Source organism: Eurytemora carolleeae, unplaced genomic scaffold (genome assembly GCF_000591075.1).
Source record: "Eurytemora carolleeae unplaced genomic scaffold, Eaff_2.0 scaffold1163, whole genome shotgun sequence".
Lineage (NCBI taxonomy): Eukaryota > Metazoa > Arthropoda > Copepoda > Calanoida > Temoridae > Eurytemora > Eurytemora carolleeae.
In genome coordinates, this window is record NW_019397048.1 from 47019 (window position 1) to 68467 (window position 21449).

The 21449-nt window shown below is 30.1% G+C and overlaps 1 protein-coding gene across 3 annotated transcripts; it reads left to right on the forward strand.

Moving 5' to 3' along the window:
• Nucleotides 1-3: 3 nt before the first annotated feature.
• LOC111711408 (uncharacterized) lies at nucleotides 4-20373 on the forward strand. Of its 3 annotated transcripts, none has more exons than XM_023485758.1 (31): nucleotides 4-111; nucleotides 896-971; nucleotides 2490-2560; nucleotides 3771-3800; nucleotides 4448-4535; nucleotides 4905-4978; nucleotides 5131-5217; nucleotides 6617-6670; nucleotides 9404-9439; nucleotides 10663-10698; nucleotides 11026-11125; nucleotides 11431-11504; nucleotides 11936-11998; nucleotides 12354-12392; nucleotides 13316-13394; nucleotides 13723-13790; nucleotides 14152-14175; nucleotides 14249-14269; nucleotides 14367-14405; nucleotides 14869-14947; nucleotides 15172-15242; nucleotides 15422-15454; nucleotides 16008-16043; nucleotides 16167-16196; nucleotides 18284-18368; nucleotides 18843-18922; nucleotides 19405-19449; nucleotides 19595-19676; nucleotides 20044-20117; nucleotides 20188-20215; nucleotides 20266-20373. In XM_023485758.1, the coding sequence occupies exons 1-30, from the start codon at nucleotides 48-50 to the stop codon at nucleotides 20211-20213; spliced, it is 1764 nt and encodes a 587-aa protein (XP_023341526.1). In that variant the 5' UTR covers nucleotides 4-47; the 3' UTR covers nucleotides 20214-20215; nucleotides 20266-20373. The 3 variants fall into 3 exon arrangements, with proteins under 3 accessions (XP_023341526.1, XP_023341527.1, XP_023341528.1); XM_023485759.1 differs by having other exon boundaries at nucleotides 11026-11122; nucleotides 11428-11504; XM_023485760.1 differs by lacking the exon at nucleotides 9404-9439.
• The last annotated feature ends 1076 nt before the right edge of the window (nucleotides 20374-21449 follow it).

A 21449-nucleotide genomic window follows, 5' to 3' on the forward strand; every position in this document is an offset into this window, starting at 1 on the left:
CTCTAAATATTTAAAAAAAACCTTTTGAATTAAATTTTCAGATTTACATGATTCTTGAAAAAGTTTGTTTGCTTGTGTTGATACTTGTCAACTGTAGTGAAGGATGGAGAGGTAAAGTTTTAAAACTAAATGAATAGTATCTTTCAAAAAATTTCTATCAAATGCTACATTAAAAAAAATTATAGATTTTTCTATAATGTTCTTTTCTGGGCAATATACATTTTTATAATAAAAAAGAACAAATAAATTTTATAAAAGGAGTTGAGATTTTGTCACAAACTTAAATGTTCTAACTCCTAATTCTTTGCAACCAGAGCCGGCGATTTAAAAAATTCAAGAAAATACGACTCGGGTCTACGCTGTTGTTGAGCCTTATTTACGGCTCGGGCTTTCGAATTTAAGTTGCATCTATTTTTCAACAGAATTTAGTTCATAAAACCGGTTTAATGTTGTATTTGGCGGATTTTCATAGTTGGAATTGGTGCATTCTGGGTTTTGATGAGAATAAGATCCAACATTGTGCCGTATTCTTCACTAAAACCAACCAAGGTCGGTTTTATTTTCATTGGGCTTAACTTCTTAAGTCGAGCCTAAGATCTCGCAGCTGTCAATCACGTGACACAAGCTGTCGTCAGAGTTGGGTCGAAGATTGGGTCTTAAAGCTGCGTTTAAGGAATTAAGACTCGAGCCGAAGCTTTTAAATCGCGGGCTCTGATGGTGAACACCTTTAATATTTCAAACTTAGATTACTTGATCCAACGCAATTCATAGTTTGAAATATTTAAGGTATACAACATTGCAAAGATATAGGGATTAGAAAATTATACTTTGTGGCAAAAAATTTATTTCGCGATTTCCTGGAAAAATCAACAATTGCATAAAAATGAATATCTAGCAACGGGAAAGGCTTGTGAAACAATGGCTGGAATTGAGTACGGGGTTACACAGCCTTGTACTGAAGAACTTTTTAGGAAAGCACTTAACTTTATTAAAAATGGTTCCTGACTTTTAAACCTGTGTGTGAATCGTACATGTAATATTTAGGTTCTTTAGAAATTACTTTTGTATAGAATACTCAGAATATATATACTATAGAACTATATAGTTGGCAGCATTTGGTTTGGGAAATTGGGAAGTGTTGGACTGTGGAGGTTATGCAGTACAATACGTAAATGTCCAGATGTTCAGTTCTTAGGGGGGGTTTTGAAAATTCCCTTTTTATACTTTTCATCTTTTGGAAAAGAATAAAATCTTATCTTAAATGTTTGATCACTCTTTAACAGTGAACCGTACCTCATAGTTGAGTATACTGTGAAATCAGAACTGTTCCCCCCAAAGAACATTGTACTACATGTACACAATAACATACCGCTACATGTTCACAATGTCATACCAATACAGGGTATTTCGTGAAACTTACCAAGTCTAATCCTGCCAACTGCTGTTCCATAGTATATATATTCTGAGATAGAATATAACGTGTCTGAGGTTCAAGAGGTTCCATAAGATCTCCAAGATTTAATCCTGCCAACTGCTGTTCCAATGTATATATATTCTGAGATAGAATATAACGTGTCTGAGGTTCAAGAGGTTCCATAAGATCTCCAAGATTTAATCCTGCCAACTACTGTTCCAATGTATATATATTCTGAGATAGAGTATAACGTGTCTGAGTTTCAAGTTCCATAAGATCTCCAAGATTTAACATATTTTACATTTGATTTCTCAAAAGTTTGCCTTAATCCCACTTGGAAGATTTTTAGCCTGTTAAAGTTGAAATAAGATATAAATGGATTTGCAGACTTTTTTCTTGACAGCAAACACATTTTAAGGGTTGAAAAAACTTTTGAGAAAGGACCTAAATTCATAATTTCTTGCAGTTATACTAACAGCACTTGTAAAAGGGAGAAAGTATGCACAATGTTCTGTCCTATTCCAAAAAAAGATTTAGTAATCAAATAGTTTTTTTAAGTTTAGTTTAGTAAATTGTTAACCATTAAAACTGAAACATTAATTAAGTCAATTTCTTATCATTTTCTAAAAAATAGTACCTAGTGAAAACTAAACACTGTGGAATAAAGCGATTGTTAAGCAAATTGTTTTTCATTAGCTTAAAAATTACTTTTCAAACTGAAATTGTTTTGTACACACTGCTTAATTGCTGTTCCTATTCCAATGTTTTCTAGTTCTAACGGTAAATTTGTCTAAATTCTTTAATTGTATCTGCAGCAAAGAATGAGCACTTCACTTTCATGCGATTGAAAATAACAAAAATGATATCTAATTCATTCTTGATTTGTTGTGTATAGGTAAGTATTGACCATACCATTTTCTACACGAAGGGTAAATATAATGCTAATAATAATAATAGTAATATGCTTCTGTAAAAATGGCATGTATTTAATTTATGAGAAAAGATTAGAACTAATAATACATTTATTGATAACACACACATTTAAGTTATCTAAAAGTTAAGTGCTTGTCTTTAGGAAAGCTAAAAAAACAGCAAAGCGTGGACCAAAAGGACTGCTGTGCACCTGCACTGGTACAGCAGTTTCCTGTAAGTGAATAGCGAGCGAGAGAAGGCACACCACACCATTTTTTCGTCCGCACCACAAATGACATCAGAATTCACCATTATTTCTTCCGACTAAACCTTTTTTCGCCCGGGCATTGCTTTTGTGTTTTCAAATGTATTATTGTATGTCATTTAACCCTTTTTTACAAATTTAGGAAACGTCATGTCATTCAATTTGGTTTAATATCGTTTAAAATGCATTTTGTTAAAAAAGTTAATCAATATTTAAGCCCAATTTAGAAAAGAACAGAAAATATGTGTGACACATACCTATTTTTCGTCTAAACCACATCTATTTTTCATCCGGCCCAAATCTATTTTTCGTACAAACCACACCTATTTTTCATCCGGAAAGGATGTTTTCTTATTTAACTCCTAAACTGCAACTTTTAGGTGATATTGAAGTGGGATTTTTAGGAACTACAACTAAAAATTATCCTTTTTATTGTAGGGAACATAGCAATTATAGTTTTGATTTGCTTGAGGGATTATGAAGCAAAAATGTTGATGAATTGTTTTATGCCCACCCTACCTTCTTAAGATGTTCTTCTTAAAAAAAAAGAACCAGATATTTTGAACCAATACAAACAAAATGGCGTGGCTCAAAATTCGAATATAATAATTTAAAGTTCTTAAAAAGAACGTAAAAAATGCCAGACAAAAAAAGTGATCGGAAGAAATAATGATGGTCGGATGGAAAAAGGTGTGGTGCGCCTTCCTTTCCTCGCGTACCATTACAAAAACTAATAATGAAGAAATATTTAATCTAACCTATAGAACAATGTTTTGTATGGATGGCTTTAATGATTTCATATATTTGAAAAATTTTACGACAAATTTTCATTTTCATTATGAATGCAAGTCATTAAACTAAAGCAGGGACGTATCCAGGAACTGAATTTAATGAATTTGAACTGCCAGCCACTCTAGTTAAAATATTAATCACCGATTCCTTAATCTTTAACTTTAAATCGGTGGTTTAAAGGAACTAAGTTATTTCCTCAAACTCAAATTTTCTAATCCCTATATTTTCACAACCTGATGGTGAATTGCTGGATTGCCAAACTCATTTTTTTAACGGCTTAGGTAGTTCAGCGACATAGCTCAAATTCATCCAATTCGGTCCCAGGAATCAATTTTCCAAAACATATGGAGGCCCGGATAAGTGATAGTAATAAGTTCTTTATCATAGATTTCCTTTCTGTCGAAGATCCTGGATTACGTAAGTAGATTTTATATAAATAGATACTTATTGATTTGTTGTTGTTAATGAAATTCACGAAGGAAGTGTGTTTTTGCCACAAACTCTGATTTTCTAATCCCGTTTTCTTTGCAACCCGGCGATGTAGTAGATCTTTGATATTTCAAACTATGAATTGTGCTTTATCAAGTAGTCTAAGTTTGAATTATCAAAGGGATACACCATCAGGTTGCAAAGATATAGGAATTAGAAAATTTGAGTTTGTGGCAAAAAGTCAATTTCTTTGTCAAAAAAGAAACAAATTTAAAGAAATCTCACAATTTTAATTTTTTTGTAACAAACTATGAGGTGGAGAATAGGTTGGATTTTAGTAAGTTTTCAATCTAATAGTTAGTTTTTTTTTATGCTATTAATATATTTTTTCCTACACTTTGTAGACTTACTCATTCAGTCACAGGCTATCAATTTTAAATGGTAACATTAGGATTCATTTTATACCAATAAGACATTTATATGGTTTACAATTTTTAAATATAAGCCTAAAGTCATTTATTATATGGCTCATTCATCAAATGAATTCTGAAGTTTTTCTCTTCAAAACCGCACTTTCAGCTCAACTCCCATGTCTATTTCATGAAAAAATGATGATTTTAAGAAAGTATCTTTAGGTAAACCTGAGAATTGTGAGTGGGACGAAGACACTCAAAAATACTTGAAAACAGGTGTCCCAACAACATGCACAAGCTTCATAATAAGGAACTTATTACTTATTACTTTTTACATTGAGGGATGAGCAATTTTAAATGTTCTTAAAAATCTAACTAAGTGTTTTGAAACTAAAAATAAATTTTTTTTTTAAAACAAACGTGATTGTTCGCCAAATAGCATCTGCAGTCTGCACATACAGTGTAACAACATATGAAAGCCAGAATTAATAAATTTTATTTCACAACAAAATGAAAAATAAAAATAAAATTTACGAAAATGTGGAACGAACAATCGAGGTGAAGACCCTAATTAACGAAGATGGAACAAAATATTCCAAAAATGAAGAACATGAAAATGAAGACATATTAGAAAAATTTAACTATTTAAACATTAAAACATAAGAATACATTTTATCAGTCAATATAAAGAAGAAGACTATCCAAATCCCGAAGAATATTTGTGCACTTGTATTAAAGGGAAGGCCGAGCCAGGTAACATTTTATGGGTTTCACAAAACATTGTACATATCATAATTTCATTTAATTTCATGTTCGTTGGTTTGTTTTTTTAAACCATTTTTCATATTTGAATCTAATATTTTATTTTTGTTTTTGACAAATATACACAAGTTTACTTAATGCAGCTTCCTGTTGGACAATGCCAAATGGAAAAGAGAAATGCGATACTAAATATACCGGTGGTAGGATGGACATTAAACGTGATTGGTCAGGTATTCAAATTATTTTTGCAAAACTAGGCAAACTACATCGAGATCCAGAGAACTGTGCATATGAATTATAAATTTCTCCTTTGTTCTTACAAAATGTGACTAAATGATTTTATGATTTGCAATTGTTGGAACTAATTATCTCTAAAGGGGACTTTTTAAGAACAAGTTCAGATTCAAATAACAAATTTTTAGTGATATTTCATAATCAAAGAGAATAAAAGGGCTGGGCATCACCCCTGTGGAACGATCCTTCTTTCAAGGGTTTATAAAAGTAAAAACACCCAAGCTCAAGGGCTGGGCGTTATTCATAGTTTTTTTCATGGGTACAAAGGGAAGGAAACAGAACTGAACAAATAATTTACAAAAAAGAAGGAATACACCCAGCCGCCTAGTTGTAATATATTCACTGCAGCATTAGACCAGTGCCAATAATAAGGCTGCCTAATGTGTCTGTAAAGGGAAATAATATACTGAATTGATTTGAAAGTTTGTTTAAGAGAAAATTAACTATGCTTATATAATTACTAGAAATTCAAGGCGCTTCGCGCCCTTCTTTCTAGCCTTAGAGGGCGCTTCGCGCCCATCTTCTAAATTAGTTGTGAACATGTTCTCTTTGTGTACATCGTAAAACAAAACAAAAATAATTCGCGGATTTTCACAAAAAATTTCGCGGATTTTCAAAATTTTTAAAAATTTAATGACGATCGAATTTTGATGGAGACAAATATTTGAAATTTTGATTATTCATAAACCTTCCCTGGGGTCCCTAGATGTCCCACAAAAAATTTGGGCCCGATCGGTTCAGCCGTTTTGCCGTTTATTGGATACAGACAAACAAACAGACAGACAGACAAGCCAAATTTATATATAGACTAGAAATTCAAGGCGCTTCGCGCCCTTCTTTCTAGCCTTAGAGGGCGCTTCGCGCTCATCTTCTAAAATAGTTGTGAACATGTTCTCTTTGTGTACATCGTAAAACAAAAATAATTCGCGGATTTTTACAAAAAATTTCGCGGATTTTCAAAATTTTTTTTAAATTTAATGACGGTCGAATTTTGATAGAGACAAATATTTGAAATTTTGATTTTTCATAAACATTCCCTGGGGTCCCTAGATGTCCCACAAAAAATGTGGGCCCGATCGGTTCAGCCGTTTTGACGTTTATTGGATACAAACAAACAAACAGACAAACAGACAAACAGACAGACAAGCCAAATTTATATATAGATTATATAAAAAATACAAATATTTAACATCATAAATAAGCCTAATTACAGATTAAAAGTCACTAAAATCAAATGTACCTTTACAGGGATTTTTAACCCTCCAATCAACTCTGTTACTTGGCAATTAAATAATAAAGATCTAAATTTTATGTTACTAATGTTACTATTCACAGTGAATAACCCGATGGGGAAAGAAGCGGAAAACTTTAATAAAGGAAGAAAAAAAGGTAAGAATGAGATAAAACACAATGATATAGATAGACCAGACAAAACATGTTATTAAGGTAGCTTAATCAATTTTTGTTGACTTTCAATTTTTAAAAAAATGTTTGTTACTCTGAACAGCTTTCAAAGAGTTATTGAAATATAGCCGACAAGCTGAAACGCGTTGCCCGTAAAAAAAATTTAATTTGGAGAGGAAAAAATTGAATCTGTATATAGATATATGAGCAAAGAGCTTTATTATATAGTAGAGGTGGTGGAAATAATCTCAGTACAGTACAGATGCCAGGGACAGTAAGAAAGTAGAAACCTTTTTTTATAGTAGTGGGAAATAATGACTGAAAAATCAGTCTCAAGCCTATTGCTGCCAATATGAAGAAGATATTAGATTTGATCCTGTTAATTTAAAGCCATTACATCCAGGAGCCTATTCTGGAATTTGTCCAGGAGGGCCTTAAATTTTTTTTCTTTCCAGGGGGGGCTCAGTACCTGTTTGGGCATGAAAACCCCCTGAAATCAATATATTTTATTGGTCCAGGGGGGGGGGCTTAGCCCCAATAGCCCCCCTGAATACGCCTCTTATTACATGGTCTTCAACATTATTGACACAGTCAGCTAGGTCTTTTTTTGAATGTTGAGATTAAGATTAAGGGAGAGCTCACTTGAAATTAAGTCTACAGCTCCTTTATATACAATACCTTTACATGTACATTCCTTTACATACAATCTTTTATATTTTATGACCCATCAACCACTGAGAAGAATTTATCTCTATTCAGTGTTTGGGATTGGATTTGTTGACAAAAAAAAATTACTGAAAAAAAAAATATTTAATATAAAATATATATAATATCAAATTATAAGGATTTTGTAAAAAGATATAGAAATACTTATTTCCTAGTTAATAAATAAAAAATAAACAAACTAAACTTTAATACAAAAACTAAAAATGAATTGAAAATGATATATTTGCCAATCCTGTCTCAGTTAGAATTTTAGTTTGAGCAACAAAATTAACAAAATTTAATTCTTGTTTGTTTGTTCCTTTCCCAAATTGTTGAATAAAAAGAATAATTAATCGAATATTTCACTTTGATCTTAAATTTGTATAGAATTTTTAAATCATTTCTGAATTTCTGGCTTGTGATTTTGTGAAATAAAAATTTTTTCAGTGTCCAAATTTTATAAATTAAAGCCCTGTCTGCAATCCCCCAAAAACCGGTTTTAATTGAGCGCCATCCTAAATTTTGAAAAATAAAATACAAATATTAGTGGAAACAACAAAATGCTTAAATTTAAACCCTGCTCAAATTCTTAAAATTTGGCCTCAGTTTGGCTCTTAGTAAACAAACTGTTTTGGCCTTGCTTGTTGGCTTGTCTTTAGATGTTAAATTTTTTATTTACATTTTAGAGGTTCCTTAAGAACTTTAGATATTCTTTAAATTTCTAAATTATATTTTGAATTGAACAACATTTCTACTCTGACATGCAATAGTACAAAAGGTGAAAGGAGATTAATTTTAATAATTATATTCATTAAAACTAATTTTGCTGTGCATCTTTCATAATCACAAAATTTAAAGTTTAATAGTTTTTGAATATTAGATTTTTGTAGAGTTTTAAAAAAGTTTTAAAAAACTAATTTGCTTGAAAAAAAACCAAAAATCTCTTGTTGTAATGGAGTTGTATATAAAATTGTCATAATTCTACGTTTTTCTCAAGGAAATTAACTTCACAAAAACTCTCATTTTTGACATTCTTTTTCTTAAAGTATTTTTTTCAGACTAAGATGATTACTTAAAAGTTTGTTTGTGTATGTTGATATTTGTCAGCTTTAGTAAAGGACAGAAACATAAATTATTACCATTAAGTTAGATTGGTTTGATCTGATATAACTTTGTTAAAAATTAAAAATATTGAAAACACTTTGAAAAAAATTTGATTTTGCAACAACAACAGAAATTTTGTCTATGCTAGTACCCAGGCACTCATGAGTTTCCCTCAAAAAACTCAGCTGATTTGGTCCATCGGAAATTTTAGCTAACTTTTTCATCAATCTGATAAAATCAATCAGTTTAGTGTCAACCATCACATAAATTAACCTTCAACTTGTCTTTAGATATATTTCAAAATGTTGCAATTAAGAACAGAATGATTTGATTACTCAAAACTGTAAAAAAAAACTTATTTGCTGAATTATTTGATAACAAGTTTTTGGATTTGAAAATGTACTTTGGATTTAAAAATTGTACTTTGAATGTGAAAATGTTCTTTGGGTTTGAAAATGTTCTTTGGATTTAAAAAGTGTACTTGGATATGAAAGTATACTTTGAATGTGAAGATGTACTTTGGATTTGAAAATGTTTTTTGGATTTAAAAATTTTACTCTGGATATGAAAGTATTCTTTGAATGTGAAAATGTACTTTGGATTTAAAAGAGTACTTTAGATTTGAAATAAAAGTAATAAAATGAACACTGATGGGCATATTAAAAAACATCTATTTTGTAGTTTGGATATTAATTGATATATTAAATACTTGTTTAAAGATAAGAAAGAAAAACCCCTTTTTTAACCTTTTTGCAAAATCAATCTTTTGAAAGAACCCTTTATGAACTAAAAGTAAAATATGATTTTAAACAGAAATGAATGTTGTTAAATGTGACTGAGAATAAAAAAAATTAAATAATAACACAAATAACTTCTGAATAATATTTTTCAATATATTTTATTTAACAGGAAACCGCATGGAAGACATGGAAGACTACTCTACAGGTATTAATGGGGCAACTAAGATTTTGAAAGTAAAAAACAACACCTTTCTTCGAAAATAAAATACACTGTTTTACTTTTTAAAAAAAATTTTGTGGTGAAGCATTTTTTTCTGGTCAATTTAGAGTTTAGGGAAAATTCAGGAACCGCCATATCTGATCTGTCAAATCTGTGACTGCAGTGGGAGGAGATCAAAACAAAGAATTCAGGGGCAATGCATCATTTATGAGGGTGGAGATGAAAATGATATTAACCAAGATTGTATTCATAATGTGAGACGATATTTTATAAAACTGTTTGAATATAAAAGCAAATGAAAAATTACATATAAATAGAAAGGAGTTTTCTAGTTAAGTGACAGATAATTTTAAGATCTATTTAAGGAGATTTAATATATTGACAGAAAGGGATTCAAGTCAAATTGGTTCATACACTTTTGTGCAAAAGAAATCCTCAGTATTGGTGCATTCAATACTTAACAAGACTATCTATATATAAATTTGGCTTGTCTGTTTGTTTGCTTGTCTGTTTGTTTGTATCCAATAAACGCCAAAACGGCTGAACCGATCGGGCCCAAATTTTTTGTGGGACATCACGTGACCACAGGGAAGGTTTATGAATGATCAAAATTTAAAATATTTGTCTCCATCAAAATTCAATCTTCATTAAATTTTTGAAAATTTTGAAAATCCACAAAATTTTTTGTGAAAATCCGCGAATTATTTTTGTTTTGTTTTACAATGTACACAAAGAGAACATGTTCACAATTAATTTAGAAGATGGGCGCGAAGCGCCCTTTAAGGCTAGTATACTTAAATTTAAGTAATCCTTAATAGAGAAATAGGCATATTTGATTCACAACAGCACCTCTAAACAGATTTGTTGGGGGAAAATGCACTTTTGTTCATGAAGTATACAGTTCAAAAGTGAAAAACACCTTAGAACATGAAATCTGAGAAAAGATAAAAATAATTTACATTTAAAATACATTTATTTTAAAAGTTTTATACATTTATTTAAATTTTAGACATTCTTTTTACAGCTTTCGTTTAATTTTTTGTTTAGTTATTTTCAGTCAACTGAAAAACTTATCATTCACTAAAAGTTGTACAATAACCCGAGGGTACCTTTTCTAGAAATGTATTTACACCTGAATCATCATTAATAAGTTAGTCAAAAAATTAAACTCATTTAAAATTAAATCCCGATAAAAAAATTCATTCTAGGTTCAGAAAACCGTATGGGACCAGGGGAGACACCAGGTAGTTTGTATACAAAAATATGTAGCAAAAGTGTTCAAGTGTTCAAGTTCCGTTATCTTTCTGAAATTTTCAACCCCTTCTCCCCAGTTGCTGTAAATCTATAATATTTCTACACCCAACTGATTTAGGTTAGTTAACTATTGTAAAAGTTTGGGAAGTAGGTTAACATATTAATTAATATACTTAAGCAAAATCAACAACTTTTTATGTATAGTTATCACCAAAATTTAAACTCATCAAATTGTATTCTCCCGGAGACAATATATGTATGTATATTACTATATACACCAATGTTTACACCCCAAATTCATTTCTGCCAATTTTCAGGCCATGATTACAGTTGCTTGGCCACTGTGGAGGGAATTGAATTGTCTGAAGAAGAATTGAGAGGAGACTTAGTTCCTTGTGGAAAATCTGAAAAATTTAGGAAAAAAATAAAATAATTTTTAAAAATTAACCCGTCCCCCACTCACACTTAATGTGCTTTTTAATTTGAATTTTGTCGTGTTGTCAACTGATTTTGAACCAATTAGGAATTGCGAGGATTTAAAAGAAAGATGAATAGAATAAATAAAATACTGAAGTCCGATTGCACATTGGTTGAAACAGAGTTAATATTTACTATCAGATACTTCTAAGACTAAATATGATTTAGAAACTGAAGATATTTCACTCATTTTTTCTTCTCCACTATTATAAGTAACCTACACTGCTAAATTTTAAGATTTATAGAGATGAAATTTTTGACGGAAAAATGTCTGTGGAGAATTATGAATGCTTCTGGAACTGTAATGAAAAAGCTGAAGGTAAAAAAAAATAATGATTCAAATGTCCCTGAATTAATAAACTCGTTGAATTGAATATTGCTTCTAAAATTATTTCTTTTAGACATTTTGAAATGTTTAACTTCAACAACTTTGGCCAGTTATTTAATTGACTTTTCAGTTATTAGCTGAAATATGCGACGTTGCCCAGGTTTCTCATAGTTATTTTTGCTGTTTTCCCGCGCTTGGTCTTAAATTATGATTTTAGCTGAAGTGCCTGGTCTTACCCCAGAATTTCTGAAGGTTCTGAATTTATTTTGGAAAACTTAGATTGTCTAAAGAGACTGTACATGTAATTTCAAGTGTCTCTGGTAACCATGTGATGTCAGGGTACACACTGAACAATTACTCAATCTTCAGTTAGAAAAATAAGAATATTTTCCATATTTCAGTTTAGCACAATTATTTTGCAGTTATTTTTGGGTACCAAGTTAAAGTGGAGAACAGAATGATGATGATTAAAACAGGAAAAGATGGTAAATCAAATTAATTTTATATTAAAGGAAATAATTAAAAGGGGGGGGGGTCAGACTGAATCCTAAAAAAGTCAAAATTTGATTCCCACTAATATTATTTCTATCTGACTTCTTGAATCAAATCACATGAAATTAAATATTTATTAAACAAAGATTTTATAAAGATTCACATTATTAATCGGCCATAAATATCCATATAAAAACTATTCAAATGATGACATAATATCCATCACAGAAATTATTATAGATATTCACTTCATCTACCAGATTATAAAATAAAAGAATTAGTGCTTTCTGAATGAATAAACCATTCAGATTTTCCCACCTCCATATTTCTTGAATCAGTTTTCTTTAGAGGGAAGTTCAAATAATAGAAAACTGGGTGGAGATGCAGGTATGAACTTACTTTTGTAAATTCTTCTGGTTCTGGATTTAAGTTCTATTTTATAGATTTTCCATTGACTAGTTATTTTTTCAAAAATTAACTTTAGAAATATCTTTATTTTGGTTACAAAAAAAACGATAGATCATTAAACCTGTTTCCAGTTCATTTTTAATTCTTTCTATTTTTTGTTTTCCTCAAGGATGATTAAAAGATGTGTTTATATGGTTGTACCCTATAAACCATAGTGAATAATTGTTTTACACAGGGTGATCTTGCTTACTATTTTTCCTTAATCTTAACGACTGATTACCATTTGAGACAGACAATTTGAAAAAATTGTTATCAGACACATTTGCGTTGATTTACTAATGACTTAAGGAAAATGGAACTCTCAGACCCAATTGAGTTGTTCCTTTTGTCCTTTTTTCTGTCAAACATAAAAAAAATAACAAAAAAGGTTGAGATCAGCTGTGCAAATATCATGTCCATCAGTACCCATCTTGTCTATTACTTGTCAAAAGTGCAACACTCTGACTAGAACATGCAGCCTCCAATCCCCTCGCAAATAATAACTTTTCACAGCATTATGAAGTTCAAATTCTATGAAATTTTTCAAAAAAAATAACAACATATTTTATTTTTGTTGAATTTACAACAATATTTGAAAAGCATATTTTCGTTACCATGTTTTATCACTATAGTCATATAGGGTTACTTTCCAGGGGGAAGACACATATTTATTTTAATCTGCAGAATTTGTAAAAAAAAATAAACAAAAACAGAAAAAACGGAAATAATTTTTACTTTCTTACCTACCTTTCAAAAATCGCTTAACACAAAATACATATTACTACCTCAAATGTCAAAAGACTAAACTCTTAAGTTTTATCATGAGAAACATAAAATTATGTTGAACCAAAATAACATTTCAGCTGACAGTTGCATAACCCTTGATGATGGAACAGAAATAAAATCAGATGTTCAAATCCCCTGCACACAAGAAATTCTTAGGAAAATTAAACTATTGAAAAAAAAAAACTCAATGACCCAGATAAGATTTATAGTTGGTTAAAATTGGGAGTTTTGTTTCAAAATAAATATACTCTTTTAGTTTTCAGAAATCCATCAATTAATACAAATACCTGCAAAATCTTTATGCACATCAATTATTATGGTAACAGAAAAACTTGATGCTGTAAAATCTTGAAAGATATATGCATACTTAAGTCAAAAATTTTCCACCCCAGATGCAAATTTAACTATCCAATCAACATTTTTTGTTGATTTTTACTTTTCATGCTTGCATGGTTATTTTGGTTTTAGTTATTTTGATCTCCAGAAATTTTGGAGATCAACAAGCTTTCGAGGATGGGATGATGTGCACTTGCTCTAGGGATGGGAATCAATGTAAGATTTAGAAACATTTTATAGATTTTTTCTTTTTTATGAATTCACCTTTGATAATAATTAAGATTATAAATAAGATTAAAAGAAGGAAATTTGAAAAAAACACTCACCACAACTACTAATTTTCAATCCTTATTTTTGCAACCTCACATTGTAAACTTTGATGTTTGAAACTTAGAATTCTGTTAGCTATAATAATCATCAGTTAAAGATTATTTAGTCCCTCCAGCTAAAATTTCTCAGCAATCTCACATTCTAAATTTTCATATTTTTCTCTTGTACTTCTTTTAATTTAGAATTTAGAAAAATTTCTCCCTGTACAAAAAAAAACTATTGATAATTTAAATATTTGAATTTTCAGATAGTATGAGCATTCAACATAAAGGTATATTTCATATATATATATATAATTAAAAACTATTTAAAAACTATGTATATTTTACACATTTTTTGTTTAGGAATCATGAGTGAAGGCACCGGTAAACCCTTTTTCATTTTTTTTCATTTCTAAATACCTTTAATCTTTTAAAATGATGGTATATGTGAAAAAACTTTTAAAATAAACACGTTTTTTAGACCTTAAAGAGTTTGATGATGAAAACGCTGCAAAGAAAGGTAGCATAACATCTCAGAATAATCAAAATAAATTTAGATTGGAATTTTTTTAATGATTTTAAGCAATTTTGTGCTTGCTAAGATTTATAAATTTTTGATTTTAATATCTGTCTCATTTTAAGGCATATTTAAAAAAGCATGCAGGGTGTCCCAAAAAAACGTTCTTTAAGGTTCTACAAATTTCTTCATGGTTTTATTTTTTATTTAGTTATTGAAATTTTTAAAATATCAGCAACATTTCCGATCTACAGACACAAAAATATAATCATAATGATGGCCATAGACTATTATAGTAACTGAAAGAGTTTTATAATGAGACAACCTGAATATCAAGCAACATTCATTACTTGCCACAAACACTAATTTTCTGATTTTCCAACTTTGAAATTTAGTGTTAAACCTTTGAATTTTTAACTTTTGCTTTATCATTTTATTGTCTATCATTTTTCCCTTCTAATATCAGGGGAGGACTGCATGCCTTTTGGAGAGGGAGCAATGATGAAAGTAGATGAACCAGTTCCTTGCACTCCGGAAATATTTAGGACAATAACACTTTTCATATAAAAAACAGTTATCTTACTTTATAAGGTTCACACTCAAAGTCAAAGCCAAAAATATGAATCAATGTGTTTTTCATACAAGCAAAGAAGTTCTAAAAAACGGCCTAGATTTTTTAAGAAAAATTTGTATTTTCATTTTCGGAAAATTTTTGAATTTGTCACGAGATTACCCTGTATTGTCATGTATTAAAGTGTATATTCTACAGAGCCTTTAATATGCCAGCAGAAAAGGATAAGGAAGGATTAGTGTGTTCATGTAAAAAGAATGGAAACAAATGTAAGTATATCACTGATCCAAATAAGTTTTAATAATCCAAAGTGTGTTTACAAATAATCTAAACTCTTACATCTACTTTTTTCTTCTCCCAAATCAAAATGAAGAAATAAGAATACTTTAATATAATTTTATAACTGGTGATCCAACCCCTTTTTAAATTCTATAATCTGAATTTGTAGTTGGTCTCTCAATGTCTGGGTCAATGCCCTCAGGTGAGTAATTTTAACTAAATTTTATCACAAATAACAATTGCTGTATTCTAATTTTCAAATCAGCCGGGCCAATAAAGTAGAATTAGAGAAAATTGAGCCAAGATGAGGAGGAAAAATAAAGTTGTAACCAGTGAAAAAATTTCCAGATTCAATATCTGAATATTGTAAAACACCACAATCTTGCCTTGGCTTGTCCTTACGCTTTATTGTCCCACTCCTGGCTGAATGTTTTGCATTTATGCATGATCAATGGTCATGCACTTTTTTTTGTTCACTAGATTCCTAGAACTATTGTTTTACTCACTTATAGGAATTTGGGACAAAAAGGACCAACAATCTAAAATCAAAATAACTAAGAAATGACTATTTTGTTTTAAAGCCAAAAGACACTTGAATTAATAAGGGTTGCCTTTATCAAGATGTCCAAAAGACATTTCCAAGCAACTCTAATTTCTTTTCATCTTTGCAACCTGATAAAATTTAAAACTTTGCTTGTTTGCAATCAAAACTAAATTTTTGAAAGGTCTGTGTTTATAAAAGAAAATATTTGTAGGATCAGGGAACCGTATGGAACCAGGAGAGGCACCAGGTAAAACTTTTTTCAATAGATTTTTTGAAGAAAAAATAGATAATTACGTGCTGTTAAAAGTAAAACCTAAAACCTAAATTGATTAGATTATTAAGCTAAACATTAATAAGATTTATTTTTTAGAAAATGACCTTTCAACCAGAGAAACAACAGGTTTGTATAATTTTTTTTTCAACCTTTTTTTTGATAAAGAGAATTGTTGTGTTAAATTTTCAAACTAAGTATTTATGCACACAAACTTGACTTGCTGATTTATCAAATACAAAAAAAAACTATCAAAAATAGTAAATTAGGACTCGTAAACATGTAGACTGTTCTATATTCCCATAAACATAAACCACAGCAATCATGCATGTGTCACTGTTAAGCTTTTGTTTTAAATAACCCAAATACACATAAGTTTGCTAAAATGTTGTTTTTTATATCACAGTTTTATGAGTTTGCTTAACATACATCTTCCTATTTCACAGGTTTATGAGTTTGCTTAACATACATCTTCCTATTTAACAGTTTTATGAGTTTGCTTAACATACATCTTCCTATTTCACAGGTTTATGAGTTTGCTTAACATACATCTTCCTATTTCACAGGTTTATGAGTTTGCTTAACATACGTCTTCCTATTTAACAGTTTTATGAGTTTGCTTAACATACATCTTCCTATTTAACAGTTTTATGAGTTTGCTGAAATGTTGTCTTCCAAATCCACAGTTCTTTGAGTTTGCTTTAATGTTGTCATCCAAATCCACAGGTTTATGAGTTTGCTTAACATACATCTTCCTATTCAACAGTTTTATGAGTTTGCTTAAATACTGTCTTCCAAATCCACAGTTCTTTGAGTTTGCTTTAATGTTGTCTTCCAAATCCACAGGTTTATGAGTTTGCTTTAATGTTGTCATCCAAATCCACAGGTTTATGAGTTTGCTTAACATACATCTTCCTATTTAACAGTTTTATGAGTTTGCTTAACATACATCTTCCTATTTCACAGGTTTATGAGTTTGCTTAACATACATCTTCCTATTTCACAGGTTTATGAGTTTGCTTAACATACGTCTTCCTATTTAACAGTTTTATGAGTTTGCTTAACATACATCTTCCTATTTAACAGTTTTATGAGTTTGCTGAAATGTTGTCTTCCAAATCCACAGTTCTTTGAGTTTGCTTTAATGTTGTCATCCAAATCCACAGGTTTATGAGTTTGCTTAACATACATCTTCCTATTTCACAGGTTTATGAGTTTGCTTAACATACATCTTCCTATTCAACAGTTTTATGAGTTTGCTTAAATACTGTCTTCCAAATCCACAGTTCTTTGAGTTTGCTTTAATGTTGTCTTCCAAATCCACAGGTTTATGAGTTTGCTTTAATGTTGTCATCCAAATCCACAGGTTTATGAGTTTGCTTTAATGTTGTCATCCAAATCCACAGGTTTATGAGTTTGCTTAACCCTATCTCTGCTGGGGTACTTGAAAACCAGGATATGCTGGGGGGGAGTCAATTTGATCCCCCCTCTAAATCCCATGTTTGATGTCCAAATATGACAAATTAAACATCATTGGAAAGCTCTTGTGCTCTACTTTTAGAATCTGCAAAAAAATTGAAAATTTGTAAAAATTGAATTTGTTATCCCAAAATCCAGTTATATAGTAAAAATGTTTGCAAAAAATATTTGTCCAAAAAATGAAAAATTATACAATTTTGAAAATCCCTTGACCATGCTATTTCAAATATGCAAAAATGTTTGCAAAATTTTTGATAACCTGTTTTATAATCAAGAAAAACTAAAAATGTGCAAATTTCCTTTGACAGGTTGTTTGCAATTCTTTTCTCACAAAATTTGTTCAATTCGTTTCCTTATGTCAAAGGCTTTCCAAAATGCTAAATTTTATCAAAATCTGACAAGTGGAAGTGGGTCAAAACAAAGATTTAGTTTGTTACATGAAAAAGCAATCATTCAGGCAGTGTGCCTGAGGACTCAGGCAGTTAGTATTAAAGCCCGGTTTTAGGCCTAAAGGGAGGGCTTTGGGTATGTAGGAAAAATTAGAATAATTCAACAGCCTCAGATAAATACTTTTTGAAATATGTAAAAAAAAAAAAAACTACAGGAATAGGGTTAACATAAGTCTTTGTATTCTACAGTTTTATGTGTTGCTTAACTGTTGTCTTCTTATTCAACAGGTTTATGAGTTTGCTCAAATGTCGTCTTCCTATTTATCAGTTTTATGTGTTCCACTGTAGATGGTGAGGAGGAGTGTGTACTGCCTGATGAGGAGGATGGTATGCCTGTAGGAGAACCTGTACAGTGTACAGCCAATATATTCAGGAAATATACAAATATGTACTTTCTTTGAATTTTTTTTTGAGTTTCTTTACTCTTACTTTGTACTTTATACCATAAAGAAAGGAATTGATGAGGTAAAGTTTACCTCAGATGTACACAATTGATAGTAGAGTAGTCGGTTATGTACATCACAATATGTTTATGTATTTAACATTGTACACTGTATATAGAGTGATTGTATTTCTTGGGGTTTGTAAAATGTAGATAATTGAATATTTGTATAGATAATTAGATAGACACTTACTATGGATTGTAAACACATGATTGTATATTGCACAGTACATTCTAGTTCAGTTTTTGTTTTTGTTAATAAAAGTATGACCAAATATTGCATACAACCGACCACTCTATTAATTAATTAATATGGAGGTTGGTCCGGGGTAAGCTTTACCTCTTCGTTTTCTTTCTCTATGCTTTAAACATACCAATATCAGTATTAATTGAATATTTTAACAGAGCTTTTGGATTAGTTGGTGAAGATGCTCCTGATCCAAGTAGTTCTCTTTGCTCATGCTTCAAAGATGGACCACTAAAATGTAAGTTAACCTACAGGACTACCTTCAAAGATGGACCACTAAAATGTAAGTTAACCTACAGGACTACCTTCAAAGATGGACCACTAAAATGTAAGTTAACCTACAGGACTACCTTCAAAGATGGACCACTAAAATGTAAGTTAACCTACAGGACTACCTTCAAACACAAAGGATGAGACTTTATGACCTACAAATCTGTAAAGATCTATTGATTTGATAAGTTTCTACTTGACACTACAATGGTAAACCCGTTGATATCTCCAACTGTGTGTGTTCTGATTATCAAATTATCATATAAGTAACGAGTGTGAGATATCTACCAGCCAAACTAACGTCCACAAAAGTATTTAATTAAGACTAACTCCAATTCAATTCCATACAACTGTATCTCTAAAGTCTCATTGTATATGGGAAACCAACAAATTAATTCATTGTTCCACTGGAAATCTGGCAAAATGTTTAAATAAATGAAAATATTTCAGACCAGTTGCAAATGAACTCTAAATATTCTGTTGGGATCAGTACAGGTATACAAAATTCCTACTGCAAAACTTTCACTGTAAAACTTTTAAAGTATTATATTTTGCATTGATACTTAATTTTGTATATTATGTTCAGATGACAAGTTTTGTATATTATGTTCAGATGACAAGTTTTGTATTTTATGTTCAGATGAAAAGTTTTGCATTTTTACTGAGGATTTCTCTACAATCCCAACTGGAGAAGAAGTGGAGTGCAATAATGTCATTCTTAGGAAATATTCATATTTAACTTTAGAAAATTTTTAAGGGACATTGAAAAGTGGCATGTCCATTTGACAACAAATTTAATTATCCAATTAACCCTAAACAAAAAGTTAATTGGTTGATTATTAAATTTTAGATAAAAAACTTTAAGCTTATCAATTTCACGTAGACAAATGTGTAAATGGTATCATTGTGAATTGGATGTGCAGCCCTTTAAATGGAGGGTCTCTTAGAGTTAGAGTTTACATGTTTCATTATTGGTGAAAAGATCCTTAGACTTAGTGATGCTAAATAATAAATAATTAGATTTTGATGACAAATTTCCCTTTCCATTATAGATACTTTTTTGTGTTTTATGAATTTGTAATTGATCAGAGCTTTCACTGGTCAGAAAGAAAATGATGCTACTGGTTTGAAATGTACATGTACTAAGAACCAGAATGGAAACGGTAATATTCACCTTAGGACATTTTAATATTTTCGTTGAAAAACAAAACACAAATGTTATTTTATTTTCAGCTTTTTTGAGCTACACATCTTCTTGAAGGTAATTTATAATATATTTTTTAATCATTTTTTATAAATCATCTTTTTTAGATAAAAGGAGAGATGCTATCCAGAACCAAAGATGTTTAAATGTGTTGGTTTTTTGTTATATCATTATTGTATTTAAAAATATTAGCAAAATAAATGTTTTAGAATTTAGTGACTATTATTGCTAAAAATTTGAACTATTATTATACAAATTATTTTGTTTTCAACCTTTTATGAAAGGTAATTTATAATGCCTTCTTTGTATCAATATACTTCAGTTAATATGTAATGTACTAACAACCCGTAATACCCATAAGGGCCTCCATATTTTGAAGCATTTTTATTTAAAAAAGAGAACTTTTGTGCCAGTCTCTTCACCAATATTTTTGTAAAGGCATGTTCCGTTATAAAATCTAGGTTCATAAAAATAAGAAGAAGAGCAGTTATACAATGTAGAAGAAAAAAACTTCAAGTTTTAGTTATTGTAAATAATGAATTTAAAAAACTAACATCCCTTATGCACAAGCTATTTATCTGTAGGGCTGGGCAAGTTCTGACGTTCTTTTTCTAGCCTTTCGTTAACAGTTAGCTAAAGCCTATTAATTTTTTTGAGGTAGCTGTTCATTTTTTAGCTAAAAACAGAATGTTCATTTCATTAACTGTATTTAAAGCTGTATGTTTTTTAAAGCTACCGATAATTAACAATATCAATATTAATAATGGCGTTAACAGCAGATATTTTAGAAATTGTTACAAGGCCAGCCATGAACAAGCTGTAAAACGATTTTTTGAATGTAAAAATAGATTGAAAAGTTCGAAGACATCAAAACATGTAAAAAAACATCCTATTGCAATATAAAATTCTATGATTCAACATTTTAGTGAGGGAAAAATTTTAAAGACCGTGTTTTAAAACCTCAATGCATAATAAGTTTTCTTTTAATTTTCTGCAAGAGCATTGAATCAATCATTTGGGAATGATATTATAGTATATGAATAAAAATCAATAAAGCAATGCACTGAGTTTCTCAAATATTCAACGAGTCGGTTTTTCTTACAATATATTTATATACAAAAGATGCAAAAATACAAACTTTAAATCAAACGATACAAATACAAACTTAAATATTATGAATCAATCAGTTTCAACAAGTAGGGGAATTCTTCAAGGGAACCTTAATTCAAGGGAGCTGAATCACAACTGCCTTTTTTCCCTCTATTTCGCTCCACCCTTAGTTCGCATTCTA